Source organism: Pempheris klunzingeri, chromosome 2 (assembly GCF_042242105.1).
Source record: "Pempheris klunzingeri isolate RE-2024b chromosome 2, fPemKlu1.hap1, whole genome shotgun sequence".
In the NCBI taxonomy this organism is placed as follows: Eukaryota; Metazoa; Chordata; class Actinopteri; order Acropomatiformes; family Pempheridae; genus Pempheris; species Pempheris klunzingeri.
In genome coordinates, this window is record NC_092013.1 from 20,571,406 (window position 1) to 20,592,371 (window position 20,966).

Sequence of the window (20,966 nt, forward strand, 5' to 3'; positions counted from 1 at the left end):
TTCCAGAGCCGGAGATCTGTTAATTGCTGCCAATTAAAAGGAGGTTAAATAAGAAGTGATCGATTCAGATTTAGGATGTTGTGGGCGGAGTGGAATTGTTTATCTCATTAGTCCTAGAGGATACGTCTTCCATAATTAGGTGCACATGGCTGTAAAAGATAAACAGTTCTCATTGTTTGTTTGTTTGGCCTGTCACTCAACATGTAGCACCATGTGGAAAGTTTCCACCCCGTAATGCCGAGCTGCTAAGAATGTCTCAACAGGAGAAAACAGTAGGTTTCTCCCCGCTGCAGTAACTCTATACGATGCTCCATGAGAAAACTGTCAAGAATAGATGTTAAGAAAACACTTGACAAAGTGGACACCAACATGGAAAATGAGAGAGTGTAAATGGGCATCCCGAGGGAAGAGACACCGCCAACTTGGAACACAGTCTGCCCAGACCTCAAAGAGGCTATAGTATCTTAGAGAGTTAGTGGACTTTTTTTCTTCTCCCATGTAGGGGTTATTTAAGTAGAGCTGGTAATTATGCCCTCTACACCAGCAAGTACACAACACAGCCTCCATCATAAACTTAGAACAATGCTATGGAATGTAGTTTATGCAAAAGTACAGCATCCTTGAAGTCATGGCCTATATGACTGACAGCCATTGTTATCATTTTTCTGTCCTATATACACTGTAAAACTTTCTATTTGTTACATATCTTCTATCTTTTTAGCAGAAACTCCAAAACGAACTACAGAGTGCTAATGCAAATACATTTACATAATCCAATTTTCAACTGATTGTTAGATTGTCAACTGTTTTCGTTACAAGGACATCTTAAAGCAGCTATAATCAAAATTTTAAACATAAGCAATGGATCACATAAGTGGGACTGTGTGAAAGTTGTCGCTTGGAGCGACGAACCCACAGCAAATTATCACCAAATTCTGCCTTTGCCCTCAGCTCTGTGAAATGTTTCAGCCTTTCTCTGCTCATTGTTTTGGTTTTATGGCCCACAGATTTTACTATTTTGATTCACTTTCACTGCTCTCATCAGTCTTGTTTCCAGCAGCAGCAGCAGCAGGCAGCTGTTTTCAGTGAAAAAGCAACGATAGACCCACTGTATGGTATCTGCCCAGCACCAAGCGGCAGACAGGCACACTAGCTGGTAAACATAGTGGAGTGTTTGGGAGCTAATAACGGTGATGTAGTTCCCTAGTAGTTGGTGGAGACCAAAAAAAGCAAAGCTAGAGAGAGAGAGAATATAGTTCTTCCATTTACTGCGGGTTCATGTCCATGTGTTGTTGTTTCGACCAATCCTTCTACTTTATATTTTACCAACTTATTTTCAGTTTTCATAATGAATACCTAATATAATGATCCCTGTGTGTCATGCATGATGTTTTTTTAGTTTCACAGGGATACACAACATTTAATTCAGTGTGATGTATTTTAATGCTGAACTATGCATTCACAAGTGTTAATTACAGAATCCCTCTCGTGTCTTCCAGCTGTCCCGTCAGCTCCACAGACTGTTATCTCCAGCGTGAATGAAACTTCCGTGATGCTGGAGTGGATGCCTCCCCGGGATTCGGGGGGCCGAGAGGACGTGGTCTACAACATCATCTGCAAGAGCTGCGGTGGAGGGCGGGGAGGCTGCACCCGCTGTGGGGACAACGTCCAGTTTTTGCCACGTCAGCTGGGCCTGACAGAATCCCGGGTCTACATTAGCGACCTGTTGGCCCACACGCAGTACACGTTCGAGGTGCAGGCTGTCAACGGGGTGTCAGATCAGAGCCCCTACTCCCCTCAGTACGCCTCAGTCAACATTACCACTAACCAGGCTGGTAAGTGGGCCCATCTGTCTTTTTCTACACTTAATATTCCCCATGTGGTTTTCTCTTCTCTTCTCTTCTCTTCTCTTCTCTTCTCTTCTCTTCTCTCCGTCTATTTCTGTGCTGCTCTTTTGTCACTTATGCCCTGTACAGTACCTCTTCATCACACTCATTCCTGTACAAGCACATAATGCACAGTGCATAGACTTCCACTAAGTAAGTTTCTCTCCTCTCCTGCATGCTGATGTATGCAGATTAAGGGCTGTAAAATGGGAAGGAGAGTGCCGTTGATGATGTGACAGTCAGAATGTGATGGCCTGCTGGTCTTTACACTGTGACCTCATCATCATGTTTTTCAGACTGTGGAGCTGAGAGCGGGCTAGCTGCTGCCTCTCCACTTTATCTACTGCTCAGTGATTACAGCTCTATTTTCATCCACCCACTTGATTGTAGAGTTACATTACAAAAAAATATTTCAAAAAATCATGTATATGCGTAGTATATAGTAAGGGTAGTATGTAGCTATGTACACATCACGTATGAGCTACCTTGTAAACTAAAACACTGCTTCAAAGAAGCCAGTTTTTCAGCGTGTTCTGAGGCCTAATGAAAAACAGGTTTCCTTGTTGACTGGGGCAATGTTTTAATCTGTAGGATCCTCGACAAAAAAATCTCCTCCAATCTCTCTTCTGCAACTATTTGAGCTTTGCATGCTTTCCACTATGTGGTTGCGGTTGAAGTCGGCCTCATCTCTAATTATTTCACAGAGGCAGCAGCATTGATTTGCTCTTTAATTGTCTTTATGAAACGCATCATTTGGCGTGCCAAGCTTTTCTCCCCCAAGCACTGATGAGCGGGGGGATACAGGCTGGGCTTTATCTTTGCACTGGCTTTGCATCCCATTAGCAACATGCGTAAGTGCCTGTCATCTCTCATCATCCATCCCCCTGCACTGAAGGCAGTCGTCTATGACTGAGCTACCTAAAGCACTGTGTTACTGTGCTTTTATTGCGGCGGACATATTGGGTTTTGTTTAACTAGACTCTAACTCTCTCATTACGTTCCTGTGGAATTCCCAGATGTCCGGATGCCTACATGGGCGAAGTGAAATAGGAAGGGTATACAAGTTGGATGAACACATTTAGGAGGAGATTTCCACATGTAAATTGACCCATTGTTGCAAACTTCAATGTTTACAGAAATCTGTTTGCGTAAAAGCTCCATAAAGTACCCAGTTACAATGCTGAAACTTCAAGTCACACTAAAATGGAGGCCTTTATTCAAACGGCGACCTCTTTTTATTGTCTGTTTTGATTTGAGTCACTGGTGTGGTGGGTTAATGAGGGCCTGTGAGTGCAGTTAAGCGTTGTAATGAGGCCCCTGCCCCACTCTTTCTCACTAGGCCACAATAAGTCTGCCACCCCAACCCTTGGCTTCTCTGCTTCCCCTGCCGTGGGGTCCTGGCGGAAATTGGGGGGCTCTGCGCCCTCTCCACTGAAGTGCCCGTCACTTTGGATTAGGCAGCGAGAGCTCCCGTTGGAGAGAGCTGTGAAAAGAACTCAACTCTTGCTTGCCCCCACTCCACTCTCCCACCTTCCCCCATCACCCTGCAAAACCAGGCTCGCCCCTGGGACATGGGATTGCAGCTCTGTGGTGCTATGCTACAGAGCTGGGGTCACCAGGACCAGGAGCCTATAATTGCATCTGGTTTGTGAGGCTTGGAGGTTACATAAACATCATGTCACCCCTAATTACCTCAGGCAGTTGTGTGCCTCTTTCTTACACTAAGAATGAAAGCATAAGAAGAAGAAGAAAAAAAAAAAGTTCATGAAAATGTTGTGTACGTGTGTGTTAAACAGTGCCTTAGTCAGCTTGCATTCGGCCAGAGGCTCTAGCTTTCCGTGAAAGCAACAGATACATGAGTGAATTGAAAGTAAGTGGCGTGAAAGTGCGTCTCATCTCTTGTGTGGATGGCTCCTGTCCTCAGATATGACTTGTTGGTGTGAGGGGTGCGGGCAGGGGAGGAGTGTGGTGCGAGATGTGAGCAAAACTTCTCACTCACCATACCCAATCAAGCACCCACCACACTCTATTACCCACAGGGCTTATCCTCCCACTCTGTAGGTGGTTGGCGACAGTTCCTCTGTGATAAAGGACATGATTGCCCTAGAAAGTGCGGCGCTTGATTACACAGTGTAATGCCACACAAAAGGAGATGCCGTGCCGAATGGCATTTGAGCCGGTCTTATAAGCATATGACTAATTCCCCAAAACTTGTATTGTGTTGTATATGCAGAAGCCTTTAAGTGCCTCCAAGCCTTTTTTGTAATAATGAGTCACAAGTAAGCCATCTATTTTGGCTGTGCTCTGTCTATAAAACGCTACTCCTTGCATGACATTAAACGAGCGGAAGGAGCGAGGCAGAGCTGCAAATCTGATGCTTTCTGTCAGGGACTGAGGCTGAAAACCGTAGTGAGTCTGGGTGTTACAATGATTTAACTGGTTCTGACAGGTGAGAGGGTGGTGACACAAGGCCAGTCTCACACGTATGGCAACAGCATGATGGGAGGGGTCACATTTAAAATGTGCCGTGCGTTGCAAACATCTATCTTAATGCAGTTGTTAAATTCAGAAAGAAAACATTTGCAAGAACATGTTTTGAGGTGCTTTACATACCAGCAATCATTTAGGCATCATCCTGTGCAGTATTTACAACAATAGCTTTAATAATAATAGCAATTAATGAAATAGTCTCACTCTGCAGGATTCATTTGTTTTGAGGCCAAGTGTTTGGACTTTAACAGACTGTACGTCTGGATTTTTAATGTTACGCTTATGAAAAATTTTAAATCTTTTCTTTTGTTTTGTGCTAAATCATTATTTTAGTTCAGGGTTTTAGATAATCTGTTAATTCATAAGTCAGTTTGTAGAAATAAGGGAACTCGGAAGGAGTGAAAACAGGTTTGCATCATTAAGCCCAATGAGGCAGTGAGTGGCCACTGTCAGCAATAATGGAAATCTTAAATTCCATTACTTTGATTATAGATTCGTTAGTTATTGTGTATTCATTAAAAGTTTTGCCTTAGTCTGGCTGACCTAAAAGGTTCCAGACACCTGTTTGTACAAATGGGGCACTTGGTGGCAGCTTGCTATGGAGCTGCTTGTTTTTTTTTTTTAATGATCTCCCTTTTTTGTGTGGACTACTGCTTATTATTGAAATGGTAAATGGTCTAAATGGTCCGTATTTGTCTCACACCTTTCTAGTCATTTCACCTACTCAAAGCGCTTTTGCGTGACATTCACCCATTTTGTTCACACACCACACAAGTTGCAAGTTGGTTCGGTGGACACTTCGACTTAGAGGAGCCAGGGATCGAAATGCCGACCTTCCGATTGAGGGACGACCCGCTGTACCTCTGAGCCACAGCCGCCCCTAGCTGTCTTCTATATCCTTTCTGCAATTTTCCAGTCTTAACCAACATCTGCTGCCCTTTATATGACACGACATCACTACATTACTTCTGAACAGCTGAGAAACTACTGGCAAGGTGACCCGCTGGTTAGTAAGACTGTTGCCTTTGGTGCACCAGGATTGAAATGGCCAGAGTACACATTTGCCCTTTGAAAGCACTTTGCCATTTCAGACCAGTCCCTACTTTGCTTCATTCTCCCCAGCTTCTTACCTTTGTTGCGCTTAATTCATTATTGTATGAAGTGAAAATTGTAGCCGAAACCACATTTCCCACTATGAGGTTTAATCAAACGTTTCTGACAGCTGAGAGGCAGTGTGTGATTTTGTCCTAATGGACTTCACATTACTACATCCTGCCAGGCAGTCTGCCATTTTGTCCTCACTCAGTCTGGACACATGGCTGGATAGACAGGCTACAAACACAAAGCAGCACACACTGTAGGTATTTTTATGCATCCACATGTTGAACACACATGCTAGCAAGTGTTTGATTTCAGGATTGGGCTGCAGCAGGTAATGCAGACGTTACTGGCATAATGTTTAATATAATTTGAGATACACAGTTATTTTTGTGAAAAGTAATTAAAAATTGTCAAGATTGCCCTCCACAACGGCCGATGTATTATCAAACTAACATCAGTTTTGTCATTTGGTTCAGTTTGCTGTGTAACAGTTAAATGTGGCAGTTACGGGGTGTAAATAGTGACAATCTCTATCTCAATCTGTACACAAGAAGATAGTTTGTTTGGCACAACGCCACTTCCACACACTTGAGTTAGAACTAAGCTTTGCACAGCTGGTGCAGTCGGCCTCCACCAGGTGAGCAAGTCCAAGCTTGTGTTTCAGTTGTGGCCAATAATTAGATGGCATGGTTCTGATTGAAGACAGCTCGGGTGAAAATTGTAGACGTAACTGTGTCGTGCATGTGTGTATGAAGGCAGCAGAGCCTGTTTAAGTCTATTTTATGGATTGCAGAATAACTGATGCACACTTACTGGATACAGATGAAACTGTTCCTTTGAATTATTAAGACACAAACGGATAATAGCAAACAAATAATGTGACTGCCAGTTATTTGCTAGCTTACGGAGGAGCTGCTGTATCATCAATTCCAGTGCGTAGAGGAGAGATTATCTCCTACCTGAATGCAAACTATCTGCGAGAGAATTCAGCATTTCACAGCTGATGAATTAGATCCCAATTTACCATGTGTGTACGCCACGTTGCTTTCTATAGTGGCTGGGAATATTGGATTCCAGAGGACATATTTGTTTGGGCATTTCATTAAGTCAAGGTGAGCCGGCGCGTCTGCTGCTAATGTTATCAAGAGGCAGATGGACTGAATTGGTTTCTTATCAGGTGAACTGGCTTGATTGTGGAAGTGAGCCACATTACTCAACGGCTGGGGGGTGGGGTGGGTGAAATCGCTGCAGCCTTTTCATGTGGTCTAGGGAAGATTTATGACTTAATTATTGTCCAAATTGCTCAGGTCCACTGTAACCAGGCTACCAGGGACTTTGCTGCTCCATTGGGCCGTAGTGTGAAAAGCACTGGTGAAGGGCCAGGTGGGACTGCCAGACTGTGTCAATACACCGGCCAGCCAAGTGTGTCTACTACAATGTTGACTTTACGACAGTGTCACCGGTTATTGCCAATCTATGTGGTCCAATGGCACATTCATGGCAGTGACATGGCTTTCTGGCTGATCTGCCTTTATCACATGCCGAGTCATTTCAATCTGTGAGACTTTCTATGTTTAGAGCTAGAATAGAGCTGGTTCTTGCTCAACAGCAGCCATTATGTGTTTTATTAACAACTGCTGGAGACTATTTTTAACATGAAGGTGTACATCCTTATGCAAATCCACTTTGAACAAATAAGTCAGTTCTCTCATCACATGAAGTCATCACCATGTTTAAGATAATTATGTAAAGATACACATTTTACCAAGAGTGAGGAAATGTACAGGCACTAAAGCAACAATAACAACTCGGGCTGCTTTATCATCAGCAAAATTCAGCCCTAAATTCACGAGAGTGAGAGGTGCGGGCTGAAAGATGAACAGGCTGAGAGACAGAAAGTCAGACAGGGACCACCAGTATACATGGCGTGCGGTGTGACAGTGACAGAAGGTGTTAAGAAGGGCACATATGGTGTGTGCCAGTGTGGGTCAGCCAGGCGGACAGACAGGAGGCCTCAGCGTGCACCTGGAGCTCAGTACTGACACAGCCTTGAGACAAGGCTGCTCTGGTAATCAGCCAGCCAGCCACACATACAACGCGTTCATGCTACTGTTGATACAGAGCAACTTGTTTACAAAAGACAGATTCGGACCCGCACGAGCACCAGCGCTAGCAGAGAGGGTGCGGATTAGCGCAGCGATAAAGTTTGCAGTAAGCGGCGTGCAGGGCTGACAGTGAGGTTCATCAGATGACTTTAAATAACCTATGCATGCAATATGAGATTAATTATGACCCCCAAGAAGAGAATTAGCACATGGATTGTCAAAATTAGTTAACTAATAGATCTTGGTCATGAATCATTCAGCAGCTATGTGTTTCAGTCTGGGAACATTTTATAGATCTCCTCCTTCAGGATGTGATCTGCAGTTCTAAGCCTGTGCAGGGAAGGGAGGAACAGAGTATGCACATCGCCTGCATATGAATCTAGGTTAAAAGGCCGCGATCTTTTGGCCCACTGGGCCGTAAAAGGGAACATAATGTGAATGTACAATTAATTATTGTGGAGTGCATGAGCTGTATACTGAAATGCCTGAATAATTGACCATGCTTTAACGCAGTCATTTATTTACTGTTATATACAAGAGAACGGCGGCGGTGATAATTTACAAAAAGATGATAAATAAAGGTGATGAAGCAAAAAGGGGTCACGGCCCAATCAGCACTGTGTTTTTGAATTTATTAACTTTTATATGAACTTTATGGAGTTAACTTCACCAATTAAGGAAATGGATCTGTGATGAACACAACGGCACGCCCATCTCTGTCTCCTTAATCCTCTCTCGTCTCTTTCTCTCTCTCTCTCTCTGTCGTTTTTTTTTCTGTCCTTTTCTCTGCCAAACACGCTCAAGTTCCTGTGGTGACATATAGATTAAGTATTCCTTTCAAGGTGGATGAAAAACAGAGTCGTCATTGTCTGAGCGACTGTCTTGCCTCACTGTCTGGAGTTTGCGGTTTGAACACGACAAGCTGCTTCCCCCTGCTCCGACTCATATGTCACTAATGCCTCTCATTTTTTAATGTAGCCTCGATTCACTCAGTAGTAGATGATCGTGCGGATCTGCATCCACTATCATCCCCTCGAAGGTTTTATGTGTAAATTGGGGTCAGGAACTTTATAAGCGGAGATGATCTTTTATAATCCTTGCTATTGTGTGCCACTCATTGCAGCAATCTCAATACCGTGTAGATAAACATGTCTTCGACGTTAAGCCAAATGTCATTGAAATAGAACCAGAGCAGATGTGCAATTTCCACATTTTGTTTATGTTGGAAAATTGTTACTTTGGGGCTGCTCAGTAGCATCGGTAGGAAGTGGTGACTGCCTCCTAGATGTGAGTTATTGAATGTGAACGAGCACGAATCAGGGCATCGCTTTACAGAATAGTCAAATACTGGGCTTGTAGGTCCCCGTTTCTCAGGAGGTCTCCATTTTGAAGCAACCCATACTAAGTGCTCAGAGATTCCAGATGTTCAATTATAGATTTACTTCTCAGTAGTAGTAGTGGTTGAGGACACATCATGCACGAATCGTGTTCCACAAACTTTTATGTAGGAGTACATATTTTTTCTTTTTTGTACTTTGTTTTAATGGCGATTTTCACGTTACCGTGAACAGAGTCGATCCACTTTACATCTTTTTGAAACGGCCATTCATCTCTTCTGCTCATGTCAGCATTCTATTTTGTTTCCTCTACTAACAAAACCATTAACTTGATAAAATAAAACATTTTTGCTTACAGTTGAAAAGAATCTGAGAAAAAGAGGACTGCAGTCCACACTCGCCTTTCCAATGTTGCAGAATATTGACATGCATTCTGTGGTTTGTGGACTTTTTTTTTTTTGTGGACAGTTTGGAAGTTGTTTAAATGCAGAAAAGCAGCTTGCTGATTAAACAGAGTCCAGTTTCCCCCAAAGCTGTGTGAGTCAAACCCTCATTCCACATCCCTGTGGCAGACAGCTCAAACATTGTGTCTGTTCAGCCCAAAATCAGCCCCGAGAGACTGAAGAACCACAGTAGATCTGTGTGTCTTTGTAAAAAACAGACTTTTTAAATTGCATTATAACAATCTATCTGAAATGTTTATAGCGCCAAGGTCTTAAGAAACATTGTTCTAATAATTTAACATGGCTTTTTCAGAATGTGCAAAGTTTGTTGTATTAAAAGAACCTTTTCATGAACCATTTAGATTCGACCTTGTTAGATAATCGCTGTTTTTTGGTTTGAATTCTTGACAACATTCTAATACAACTGTAAAATTGAACATATCAGACTTTGTAAAGGATTGAATGATCAAGTGTTATTTTTTACATCATCTTTGGTGCTTTTCACAATTCACCAACTTTTTTTCAAGGTGGGGACAAGCATTCAATATTGCGGATGTTCTTGTGAGATGCTTTGGCTGCATCACTTAAACCACTGTTGGACTATTTGTGTTTTTTTATCAGAGTCCGTATATCATTAACTGTTAACTATTCCAAATTCATTTGAATCTGTAAGTGGCTCAACTACTGAGAAGTTTATCCAGCATCATCCACCGACATCCACCGAATCCCTAAGCGCTTCTTTTGATTGTATGCCGTTCAGCTCAGTAGCTGCAAAAGAATTGTCTCTCATTTCCTCTGCGGCATTGCCTCCATACATACTTATCTGGGTTGTATCTCCATCCACAGATTTGCAGACTTGGCTTAGATTTAAACCCTAACCTCTGCAAGCATCTGAAAACTCTTCAAGGCCCTGAAGAGCCTATTTTAGAATTAGCTTATGGTGTGTATATGAGTGTATTATAGTTCCCAATCTTCTCCAGTGCAGATGGTTTAAAGCTTGATGAACTGAAATCTCACTTTCGTAGCTTTACTGCATTGGAAAATCTTTATAGATGTAAAACCCACAATCCTTTGCAGCTGGGGGAGCAGGGCAGGGTGCCAGCATGCTAAAAGTACATGCAAATATGGGCCTCTCCCTTTAAGACGGCTCGAAGTGCCGCTCATAAACGGACGGCAGTCGGACAGAGTGGAGCAGTGGCAGCCCGTTTGGGAGGCTGCCTGGTAGAGGACCAGGTGGTTTGAGTCCTTTGGGAGAGACTGCACTGTGGGGAAACCGATTTTTACAATGAAAAGGAAAAGAGATTTACGAGCCCTGACCTGTTCTCGCTACCTCCCCCATTTTCCCCAAATCACAGCATTGCTCTCTGCACCAGAACGTCTAATCATATCAGAGCCACATGGTTATAGACACATCAGGATGTTAGAAAGATGCAGATAAAAGACCTTAAACATGTAGTTTCTCAGAAGCATATGATTCACACGCCAGCAAATGTTGGAGGTTTTTCCTCTTCTCTGTGTTTGTTTGTAAAGACTGAAACAGAACCAAAGCAAAAAGCATTGAAACCATGAGGTGGCTCAATAAAATAAGTCAGCTGCAGGAAATTAAAGCCGCTACTTTGATTGCTGTGATTTTTTTGGATTTTTTTTATTTCACCCCCTGCTCCTTCAAGCATGGCTTGATATAATAGTTACTGTGGGTGTCTTTGGGGTCCTGGAGCACCTGAAGCCCTCTCCACTCCTGGAAATCTGCCCAAAGAGGATGTTTAGGACCCATGACTGAGCTCCCTCTGCTACCACCCATCCACAATGGTCTCCCTTCACCAGCCTAGCTTAATGAAGATGCCCATCATGTACATTGCAGTACTTAGTAATGAGGCTTAGCAGTAGAAATCCAGCTCTCCTACACAAAGAAATGATCAAAGAGAGGGTGGAAAAGTCCTCCAAAAGAGTAAAGTATATGAAAAGATAATAGAGACATAAATTATTGGGATGGATGAAAGCCTCACTTCTGTGTGCGTCTTAGCAGAAGCATGCCCCATTAAATCTTGCTTTGATTTGAATGAGTGGAAATATCCCTGTAAACTCCATCTTTAATTGATTAGGGAACCCACTAGGTGTTCAAACATAATACTAAAACGTCTATTAGGCATGTTGAGCAAAACAGGGCCTTTGTATTCCCAGTTGTTGGGCCAAGGCCAGAGCGTCATGCTAGAATAGACTCCAAAGCACCATCTTTCATATCAGATCCCAGGCTGAGTAATGATGTGGGGTCTGAAACCTAATTCTTTGACAACAGCTGGGGCCTCCCATCATCTCACAATTAAGCAATGCGATATACAACCTTGAAAGTTTAAAATGGGCCCTTCCCGTCCCCTCCCTCCTCAGGCCCCAGCATGTTCAGTCTTTATTCACTGCTGTTTGCAGACTTGGATATATTTGAGTTTAAAAGACGAAAAATTAAACCCACTCTGTTAGTAACTGAACTGGTGTTGAACACACCACCCCACGTTGAGTGCTGTGTGTCCGACCAACAGGGATTATGAAGCCACTTTGTATGCAACAACAATGAAATATTTCATCTGCTGGGATAAGCACTAGCACCCCTCATGTCTGTGACTCGTGTGTTTGCTCTCTCTCAGTCCTCTGCGGTCCATGTGAAACTGCTGTTAGAGACATCATCAAGGCCATTTATCTTTACAATTCAGCCATCTAATTTAATTATATAAACTTACAATCCCTGTCTTTGTCATTATAACCGCTCCATTAGTTTTAAGAACATGAATAGGGCATTCATTGGGAAAATCTATAAATAAAGCATCCAGTGAAAGTGGAGCTCACCCACTTTGAAAAAAATTGATTTGACTTGACATAGTTTATGATGAGTTGGCTTACAGTACATAAATGACTGGGAAACTTTCTTACATCTTTGTTTTTAATTTCTAATTGTCTTTAATGGGGTGCAATCCGCACGATTTAAAAATAATTACTGTAACAACAAAGAAAATGGCTTGAAACAACTACAACATGTATTTAGTGGCATAACTTAGTGGATGATGTTGACTCAATGAAAACCAAGTATTTACTCAACCCTTTAAATTATAGATTAAGTTGGGGGGAAAAAAAAATTCTAGGTACACTGAAAGATTTTGGAGTACAATGGAGACTTGTAGATTTGGAGTACGTAAATTAGATGTACGAAAATGGTTTTCATATGTGGATCATTGCTGTAGGCCTTACTGCAATGAAACATTGACTTGGCATACCACTGCATTCCTCAGCCAATTGGTGGAATGTCAGCTTAGCTTGAAATGCGTGTACTTAATTGACTTGAAATACACAAGCCAGCTGGATTGCTATTTTTCCTACAAGCCGAACGTCTCAACGCTTTATTTTTTGAACAGCTCTAAAAGTCATGTTAATGTTCCCTCAATTTAATCTCTGTTTTCTGTTACATCAACCCTTATCGGTTTCTTGAGCTCAGACATGGCGACTGCCACCCCACTGTCTGGAAGTTGTCCTTTAGCAGAAGAAAACCACAGTGTTCTCCTCCAACAGCTTTTCATGTTGGCATGTATCCATCCTTTGTACATGAATACATGAGCTGCCTTTGTTTCTCTGGCCCTGTATCAGGTTACTAGGCATGGCTGTGCCGTGTGTTTAATGGAAATGCTATGCAGGAAAAGGCCATGTGGCAGTCTTGAATATATGTACATCCGTAATGGGATACTCGTGAGTTCCCCTTAGAGTAACTGTTTGCCTTATTAGGCTGTCGTCTTGTGACGGCAAACAAACTCGTGAGTACAGTGAGATGGAAGAGATTCCTGAATCTGGTGTCCTGTATACAATATTGTACCTCCGGCTCCAGGAAAGGAGCATGATGTATGTACGCTGCAGAGCCACAAACCATCATGGTGTAAGTGCTTTGCTGAGATGAAATACAGAACATCTATTTATTATCTGCTGGCAGCAGCGCACGAGGACGCACTCAGTCCCTTGACCATCACAGTTTATACGAGACATCATAATTTGTTGCCTCAGATGGATGCCTCTGTTTGGGTCAGAGGGCATGCAAGGCAGGGCTGATTAGCTGATGAGAATGAGTAAGGTTATAAAAGGGACTTTTTTTTTTATCATCGGGTCTGACTCACTGTGGTCACTAGCACACTATATTTTCTCCCCTGCTTCGGGACAGGAGTTGCAAAGACACCTCTGCTTGATACTTAGTTGTAAGCATTTCTCTACATGAACAACAACAAAATCAACATTACACACAGAAGACTTTAAACCACACACATGCAGCTTTAGAATCGTAGATTATAGAGGCGTGGCAGTCGTAGTTTCCCAGTCAGTGGATTTTCCATAGAGAACGCGTGGCGGTAAAGAGACTTCACTCTTTATTGCTGGGACTCAGGGGAGCCACTGTGCTGCTGGCTGAGGCCTGCATGTGTGTGCAGCACGGGCCTGTAGGGGATGAGCGTGGAGCTCGGTGTCCATAAATCTTGCCCAGCAACCCTCCCTCTCTGACTCCCCGAACCCACCCCATCCTTTCACACATACAGAGAGGCTCAGACATAGAGGCCTGCAGGCCTTGCCAGGCTCCCTAGACAGAGCTTTTTATCTTCAGTCTCTCTTAGCTTTACACTGACCCACGGCACCCTGAACTAATCTTAATGGTTGTTGGAGGACTTGAGGTGATCAAGCCCCCTCACTCGGGGTCGTGCTGAAAGGAATGCACAATGTTTTAGGTCACTGGGTTATGCAAGACTATAGTAGGCCACCCATGATGTAACAAGTCATTTAGTCTACTACTGAGCCTTAACATTGTGTTCGCTCAAAAACATGTAAATAAAATCGAGTAATGGGCTCAAAAAATAAAAACTGCAGTGATGTGTGTGTCTTGAAAAAACTATCAAAGCAAGATATTGTTCTAAGGAAATGTGTGACTGATATAAAGTAATTTAGTTGTGTCTGCTGGCAGCTGTTAAAGGACTGTTTAAGTACCTAGTATTTAGAAGGCAAAGATGCAAGTAACTGTGTTGTAAAAGATTCGTTGTAAAATTGTAAGTTTGTTGCATTAAAAAGGTTGCAGTTCAATTCAGACCATAAAAATGCCATCACATAGTTTTCAAAACCTCAAGGACAGTCAATGATAATGTTATTTGGTAAAATAAACATGTGTTGGCCACCCCGTATGTAGCAAGTTTAAAAATATTCGAATGTTTTGATTTTCATACTGCTCCTTCAAGACACGGGGAACTCATATGTGCCTGGAAGCTAAGAGAATACTCTAAAAAACTGAAAGTAGAAAGGAGAAAAAAATTGTTGGCAGTAATTTCAAACACATGCAATTTGGAGCGTGGAAAACCAATGCCATGGCCCTTTAAGCTGTCATCTACAAGTAAATATGCATAAACAACTACAACTAAATAAAATGTGAAGGACAAAAACGCTGCACAAAAGGGATTCTGTGTTGCACAACTGTGACCTATGCTATTTGTTTGTTTAGTTTATGCGGCTGACAAATGGGCCGACTTCATGTAATACCTTGTGGTCTGGCGATTTAAAAAGATTTATTTGGAGAAGGTGGTCTGATATCAGCAGTAGGACGAGCGCAAATTAATCACAGTTGATACTGGGAGGCTCCATAAGCTGCTTATGTGGTGTAGGAACATGTTGAACTTGCCAACCTGCTACGCACGTCTAGCTTTGAGACTCTCTAAAAGGAGAGTGCAGTATATTACACAGATTTTATGGCATTACGTGCTACACCTTTGCGGAACGTGGCGTTTGTCTGTGAGATTAAAGATGCTGTAAAATCTCTCTGCGCGTGACTGTGAAGTGTTTGTGATTGATCTGCCTCGTCCTTAACACGCTTGCCTTTGTCTCCTCGCAGCTCCGTCTACAGTATCCATAATGCACCAGGTCAGTCGCACCGTGGACAGCATCACCCTCTCCTGGTCCCAGCCTGACCAGCCTAATGGAGTCATCCTGGACTACGAGCTACTGTATTATGAAAAGGTATCAGCAACACAGCCTCCCTCCAAACCGCCATTGATCCACATAAACACAAGGTCCATCTCGCTTTCTCCCTCTCCAGCTAAATAAATGAAACACTGGTGGTAAGAACTGACTCTATTGTTTAGTCGTGCATTGAAATTCAGAATATCTCCTCACGCTCGTTTGCATAACAGCACATCTCTACAAGGCATGTAGGCAGAGCTTCTGAACGTTGCTTAGAACTTCTGCTCATTCTCTTTCAATTATAATCACGGTCACTCACTGGGAAAGGAAACCGCGCTCAGCCCTGAAGTAGAGCCACTGGGGATTGATGCGCAGAGATTTGTGGTTGAAACAATGCTGCGCTGACTGCTGTAAAAATAGTATTCAAGGGGCAAGCTCCACCGAATCGGCATAGTTTCTCACAAGAAGCCTCGCAGTCATAAGTGTGCATTGATTCGAGCACAGAGATCACTAAAAACGCATACAGCCGTTCACAGACATCCAGGCGCACGCGCAGACCTGTGCACATACGCAGCATTTGTTGAGCTTTTCGTCTACATGCTGAGCCGTTCCACTTTTGAGTATAATTCCCTTTCCTGACACTGCTGGAGAGAGCTGTCAAAACAATTGTCCCGGCCCCTGCTGTGGCTCACAAGTGCACACTGAGTAGTGGGTTGAAGGGAGCAGCTAAAAGAGTCTCAGTCTCCGCTCTCAGACCTGTCAGAATTCTGGAGGAGAGGAGCATGGCAGTGAAATAAGGCTCTGATCATCAGAAGGCACGGCTCAAAAAAACCGCCTGACCTGAAACTGCCATCAAATCTACCTTCTTAACTGCAGCTGCTTGGAAGCCTGCCTCTCTCAGTCCTGCTGCTTTATCAAACATTACACATTTTTGTGGTAGCAAATTTTTGCGAATTAGTTCTTCTGTGGTTACTGTGGATGTTTGTAAAATAAATGTAGAGATGAGTATCACTGCCTATTTCTGTTCTCAATATCACGGTGACACTGCCAGATCTAAAAGAAAACAGGATTTCAGTATAAAATGTAATCTGCAGATGCTGTGTGGTGCATTTAAGATATGTACAATATAATATTATCCACCAAAATAAAAAGCTGTTAATCATGCATCAATTATACCATCAATAATATTCTTTTTAAAACAGCAGCAAAAACAGATCATGCTCCCTGATGCTGTTTGTTCCCTCTGAGTTATTTGCGTGTCATTACGTAGTTATTTACTCATGTGCACAAATTTAACATGTTGTTTTTCTTCTCCCAGGACCAATCAGAACATAACGCTACCACCGTCAGGAGCCAGACCAACACAGTGGTCATCCGTGGCCTCAAGTCAGGAAGCATCTACGTGTTCCAGGTCCGGGCCCGCACCGTGGCTGGGTTTGGACGCTACAGTGGCAAACTGTACTTTCAGACCATGACTGAGGGTGAGAATTTAGCCAGTGTTCACCAAAGCACGTAGAGCTGTTATCACCTCTCATGTAGTATATTATGGATACGGACAGCTGCAGGAATGAAAGGGAATCATGTTGTGATGTAAACAGTTGAAATACTCCAAAACCAGATTAGCGTGGTTTAAAAACATATTCTCACTTTCATCATGTCTTTTTTCAGCATTAGGAAACGTCCCACACATTATACTCCAATAATTCTTTCATTATTCATATTTCAACAGTGAAGATTTCTTCCCCTTGTTTGGTCCTCCTCTCAAACAAACACATCTTTTCGCCAAAGATAGATTTTTGCTATTTGCCACCGTAAGCTTTTAAGTCAAGGATGAGGTGGGAGTTGTCTTGTCTTTGTACAATGACACGGCTGGGAGAAGACGAAACATTCAGTAAACATCAGTCATGTAGGTTAATGTCAGAGCCAAGGCCTGGGTTTTCCCCTCTGAACATCTCATTTCCTTCAGCCTGCAGTGCCCAGGGCCATCATTAGTCAGAACTCATAGAGTACAAACATCCTTGATGCCGCCACACGCACAGATCCCAGCACTAAAGACATATCTAAACTGACTAAAAACTGTAGATATTGAGCAAACTTATAAATAAGGCTCATTGTTTTCAGTTTTATCTGAAAAGTGTTTATTTCTTAAAGAAAAGAAGATCAGTTCAAAGCGATTGTTGTTTCCTGCTGCAAGAAGGCGCTCATTATCATAGTTCTGTGATGAGTGCAGTAAAAAATCAGCACAAGGTGAAAATGAGCCTCTCTCAGAGAGCAAAACAAAGACAATCAAACTGTGTTTGATTCAAATTTTTTGATTTTAAATCTGATTACTGTATTACCAGGGTGTTTGCGTTACTGATTTCAATATTCAAAATAAACACTAATAAATTCTTCTTTTTAAAAAGGCATATAATTAACCAAGTGTTTATTAATGTATGGTTTAACAACTTGAACTTGAACTCCTCTTGTGGGCACCCATAAGTGGAGGCTGAAATCATGGATAATATAGATGGTAATATATTCATATAATGTAATGGATAATATAGTAAAACAGAACTATATGAAACATTTCTTGATAGAAAAAATGGTAATTGTTGATCACACTGTCCTTATATCTGCTAACTAGTAATAATTAGTGAATATAATGTTTATATATATTATATTATGTTTATTTAATTAGTCTGTCTTTAATTGTTTGCTTTGTCTTTTGAGCTGCGATAACAGGGAACTTTCCCCACGGTGGGATCAATAAAAGCTTATCTTATCTTATCTTATTTAACCACCACATTAGAATGAATTAGTAACTATTTCTTAAACGTTCATACAGTACTTAAAAATGACAGTACAGTGTTCTACTGTTTAGAATACAATATTTATAACACCGTGGGGAAATCACCAACTCCACACTGTATCTGGCTAAAACTGTGAAGCTGTGCGTCATTCCCAGCGCTCAAGAGAAGGGTCTGGGCCTAACTGTGTGTGCCCATTCAGTAGCTGGATTCCTGCTCTTGGCTGCCTGATCAGTCTGGGTCTCACCCAAACATGCTCTCTCCCCTCACTTCACACGCTTTCTGCCAGATGATTTGTCCATATCCGCGGCATCTGAGCACATTCATTGTGCTTTGGAAAATGGTCCATGCAGCCAGTCAAGATGCCAGGATGCTCACTGGTTCACCCAGCCGTATGTGTGTCTGTCACCCATTGCTCCCTCCATATGCAGTGGCTCAGATGCTTACCCATATGTTTCAGCTTGTGACTCTGCGTGAGTGTGCGTGTGTGTATGTTAGTGTGTGTGTGTGTGTGTGTCCGCCACTGTGTTTATGTATGTGTTTATTCTGTTTTTCTTTCTGTCTGTAGAGGAATACAACACCAGCATTCAGGAGAAGCTACCTCTCATCATCGGCTCTGCAGCTGCTGGCTTGGTCTTCCTCATCGCTGTGGTCGTCATCATCATCGTCTGCAACCGGTGAGTCATTCCTGTCCCAGTCTTTCTGAGCTGGCAAATTGTACGCTCTGCTTTTAATCAGTAAGGTTGTATGAAATCTGCAGGCTCGTACTATTGTATGCTTGTTTATAGTGTACAGAAGCGGTCTGACATATATATAGACATTACATGTTCAATGTGACCTACTTTTGACCTACTTGTATGTGCATAATAGTTACATGTTTATATTATCTTTGTTCTAGTTTGTAGCTGAGTTTCTGTCTGACCTGAAAGTATTTCTTATAACAGTGTTAAAGGTCATTGAGAGCAATGGGTCAAATTCCTCGTATGTATACTTGGCCTATAAAGTTTATTCTGATTCTAAATCATAGTGTAATTGTGAGTTGTAGAGATAAAACCATCTGGGTTGAAAGATATGAATTCTTAATGAATTCCAGTCTTTCAGCAGCAGAAATAATACATAAAAGTCAACATTAAAGTTCTGCAGGTGCTCCTGCTCATTTAGAATCAAACGTTTGTAACCCTGCCAAGGTTGGGATTTCAGTTCCCACTGGGGCCACGCATATTAAAACTGTGGCTTTGCTCCTTTACAGTATTTTGATTCACAGAGGAATGTACAACATGTACATGTATTACATGAGTGTGTACTCATACTCGTAGCATATCGCCATCTTGGATTATGACCGCCGAATGGCATAGGTTGTTCACTGCATTGTGGGATAGTTTGGGAGTATCGCCAGGACAAAATGAAAGAGTGCGTGACTGAGAGTTTGGAGAACCGACAGGCAGTCGAAGAAATAAAAAGGTTCTAATGCACTGTGATGGCCCTATCAGAGAACTAAAAAGATACTTTAATATACCTTGGACACGCAACTTTGCTGACAGCAGCTCCAGCACATCGTCATAATGAAGTGATGCCTCATACCTCACAACATGGTGAAGCGAGTGCGGAGTAAAAGTGTGAAATTAGTTTGAAAATTGGATTGTTCCATGCAAAAGATAACAGATGTGCCTTTTCTCATACAGCCAAAGTCATAAAAAATCATTTTGACATATCAATTAGAAAATATGTATCAATTATTTCCCAACTTGTAAATACATTTCACACATACACGTTTACGATGATTGTGGTGTGAAATTGTGGTCGTAATTAGCTTTGTTTATTTTGCATGAGGCGCAGATCTAAAGATAAAGTTACACATTCCAGTAACTTTTTGCCATTTGCAGATATAGATTCCTGATCTGATAGTCGTGCTCTCTTCCTCTCAGTTATTTTTATCTTTCATAATGACTTGAACAAAGGGGGCTGTATTTATTGTGGCAGATACCCGATCTGAACGTCAATATCAACCCCAATATTGATTTGGCAGATCGGAGCAGTGCATCCCTCTGTTTGCTCCATGTTTTTCCCATCTGTGATGAAGACATCCATATATTAGATAATAGTTTTGATTACTCTACCATCCAGGTCAGAACTATCAGTTCTATCCTCACTTGTGCTGTCTCTGTTTGTTATCAAACTATGCAAGCTACCTTTTCCAGCGCTGCAATACCCTCAATGCTTGCCTATCCACAAATACCTGGCTCTTTATGTGATCTTAGTCGGTGTATCTTTAATGTAGGTAGGCCTGGGGGTGTTTGATCTGTGTTTCTGCCCCTCCCTGCTGTCTCTCTTTGAACCGGAGCTAGAGTTCTTTGTTTTTCCCCCAGGAGGCGTGGCTTTGACAGGGCCGATTCAGAATACACAGACAAACTGCAGCACTACACCAGCGGCCACAGTGAGTAAACCACCACTCCACTCTGCTTGCTTTCCTCCCTCAGCACCACACACACACACACACACACGCACACACACACACACACCTGTCTCCATGACTACCATCTCACACAGTCACCTCCATGGCTATCGTTCAGCCCTCCACTGCCTCACACACCTGTCTCCATGGCTACCACCTTGCATGCTGGTGTCCTTGGCTACGGCCCAGCACAGCACCGCTTCATTTGCCCGTCCCCCACTTACGAGTAATCCTCCCTGTTGTTTGACCGTGCTCACTCCGAGCTTGGATTTAACCACATCAAAATCAGTGTTCAAGTGTGTGTTCAGTGCATCGTCACATTTCATAGTTAACTAAATCCATTGTAGTGGAAATAGGTCAGTCTTTACTCACATTAACACCATTTGCATGCTAATACCACAT

General features: G+C 42.4%; 1 protein-coding gene across 1 annotated transcript in view; it reads left to right on the forward strand.

Annotated features, from left to right (window-relative positions):
* Positions 1 to 20,966, forward strand: part of ephb2b (eph receptor B2b) — a 114,591-nt gene that overhangs the window by 82,623 nt on the left and 11,002 nt on the right. Inside the window, exons 5-9 of the mRNA XM_070849149.1 lie at positions 1,500 to 1,835; positions 15,256 to 15,380; positions 16,642 to 16,804; positions 18,681 to 18,789; positions 20,482 to 20,546. Coding sequence (XP_070705250.1) covers positions 1,500 to 1,835; positions 15,256 to 15,380; positions 16,642 to 16,804; positions 18,681 to 18,789; positions 20,482 to 20,546 — 798 coding nt within the window. The remainder of the gene's footprint in view (positions 1 to 1,499; positions 1,836 to 15,255; positions 15,381 to 16,641; positions 16,805 to 18,680; positions 18,790 to 20,481; positions 20,547 to 20,966) is intronic.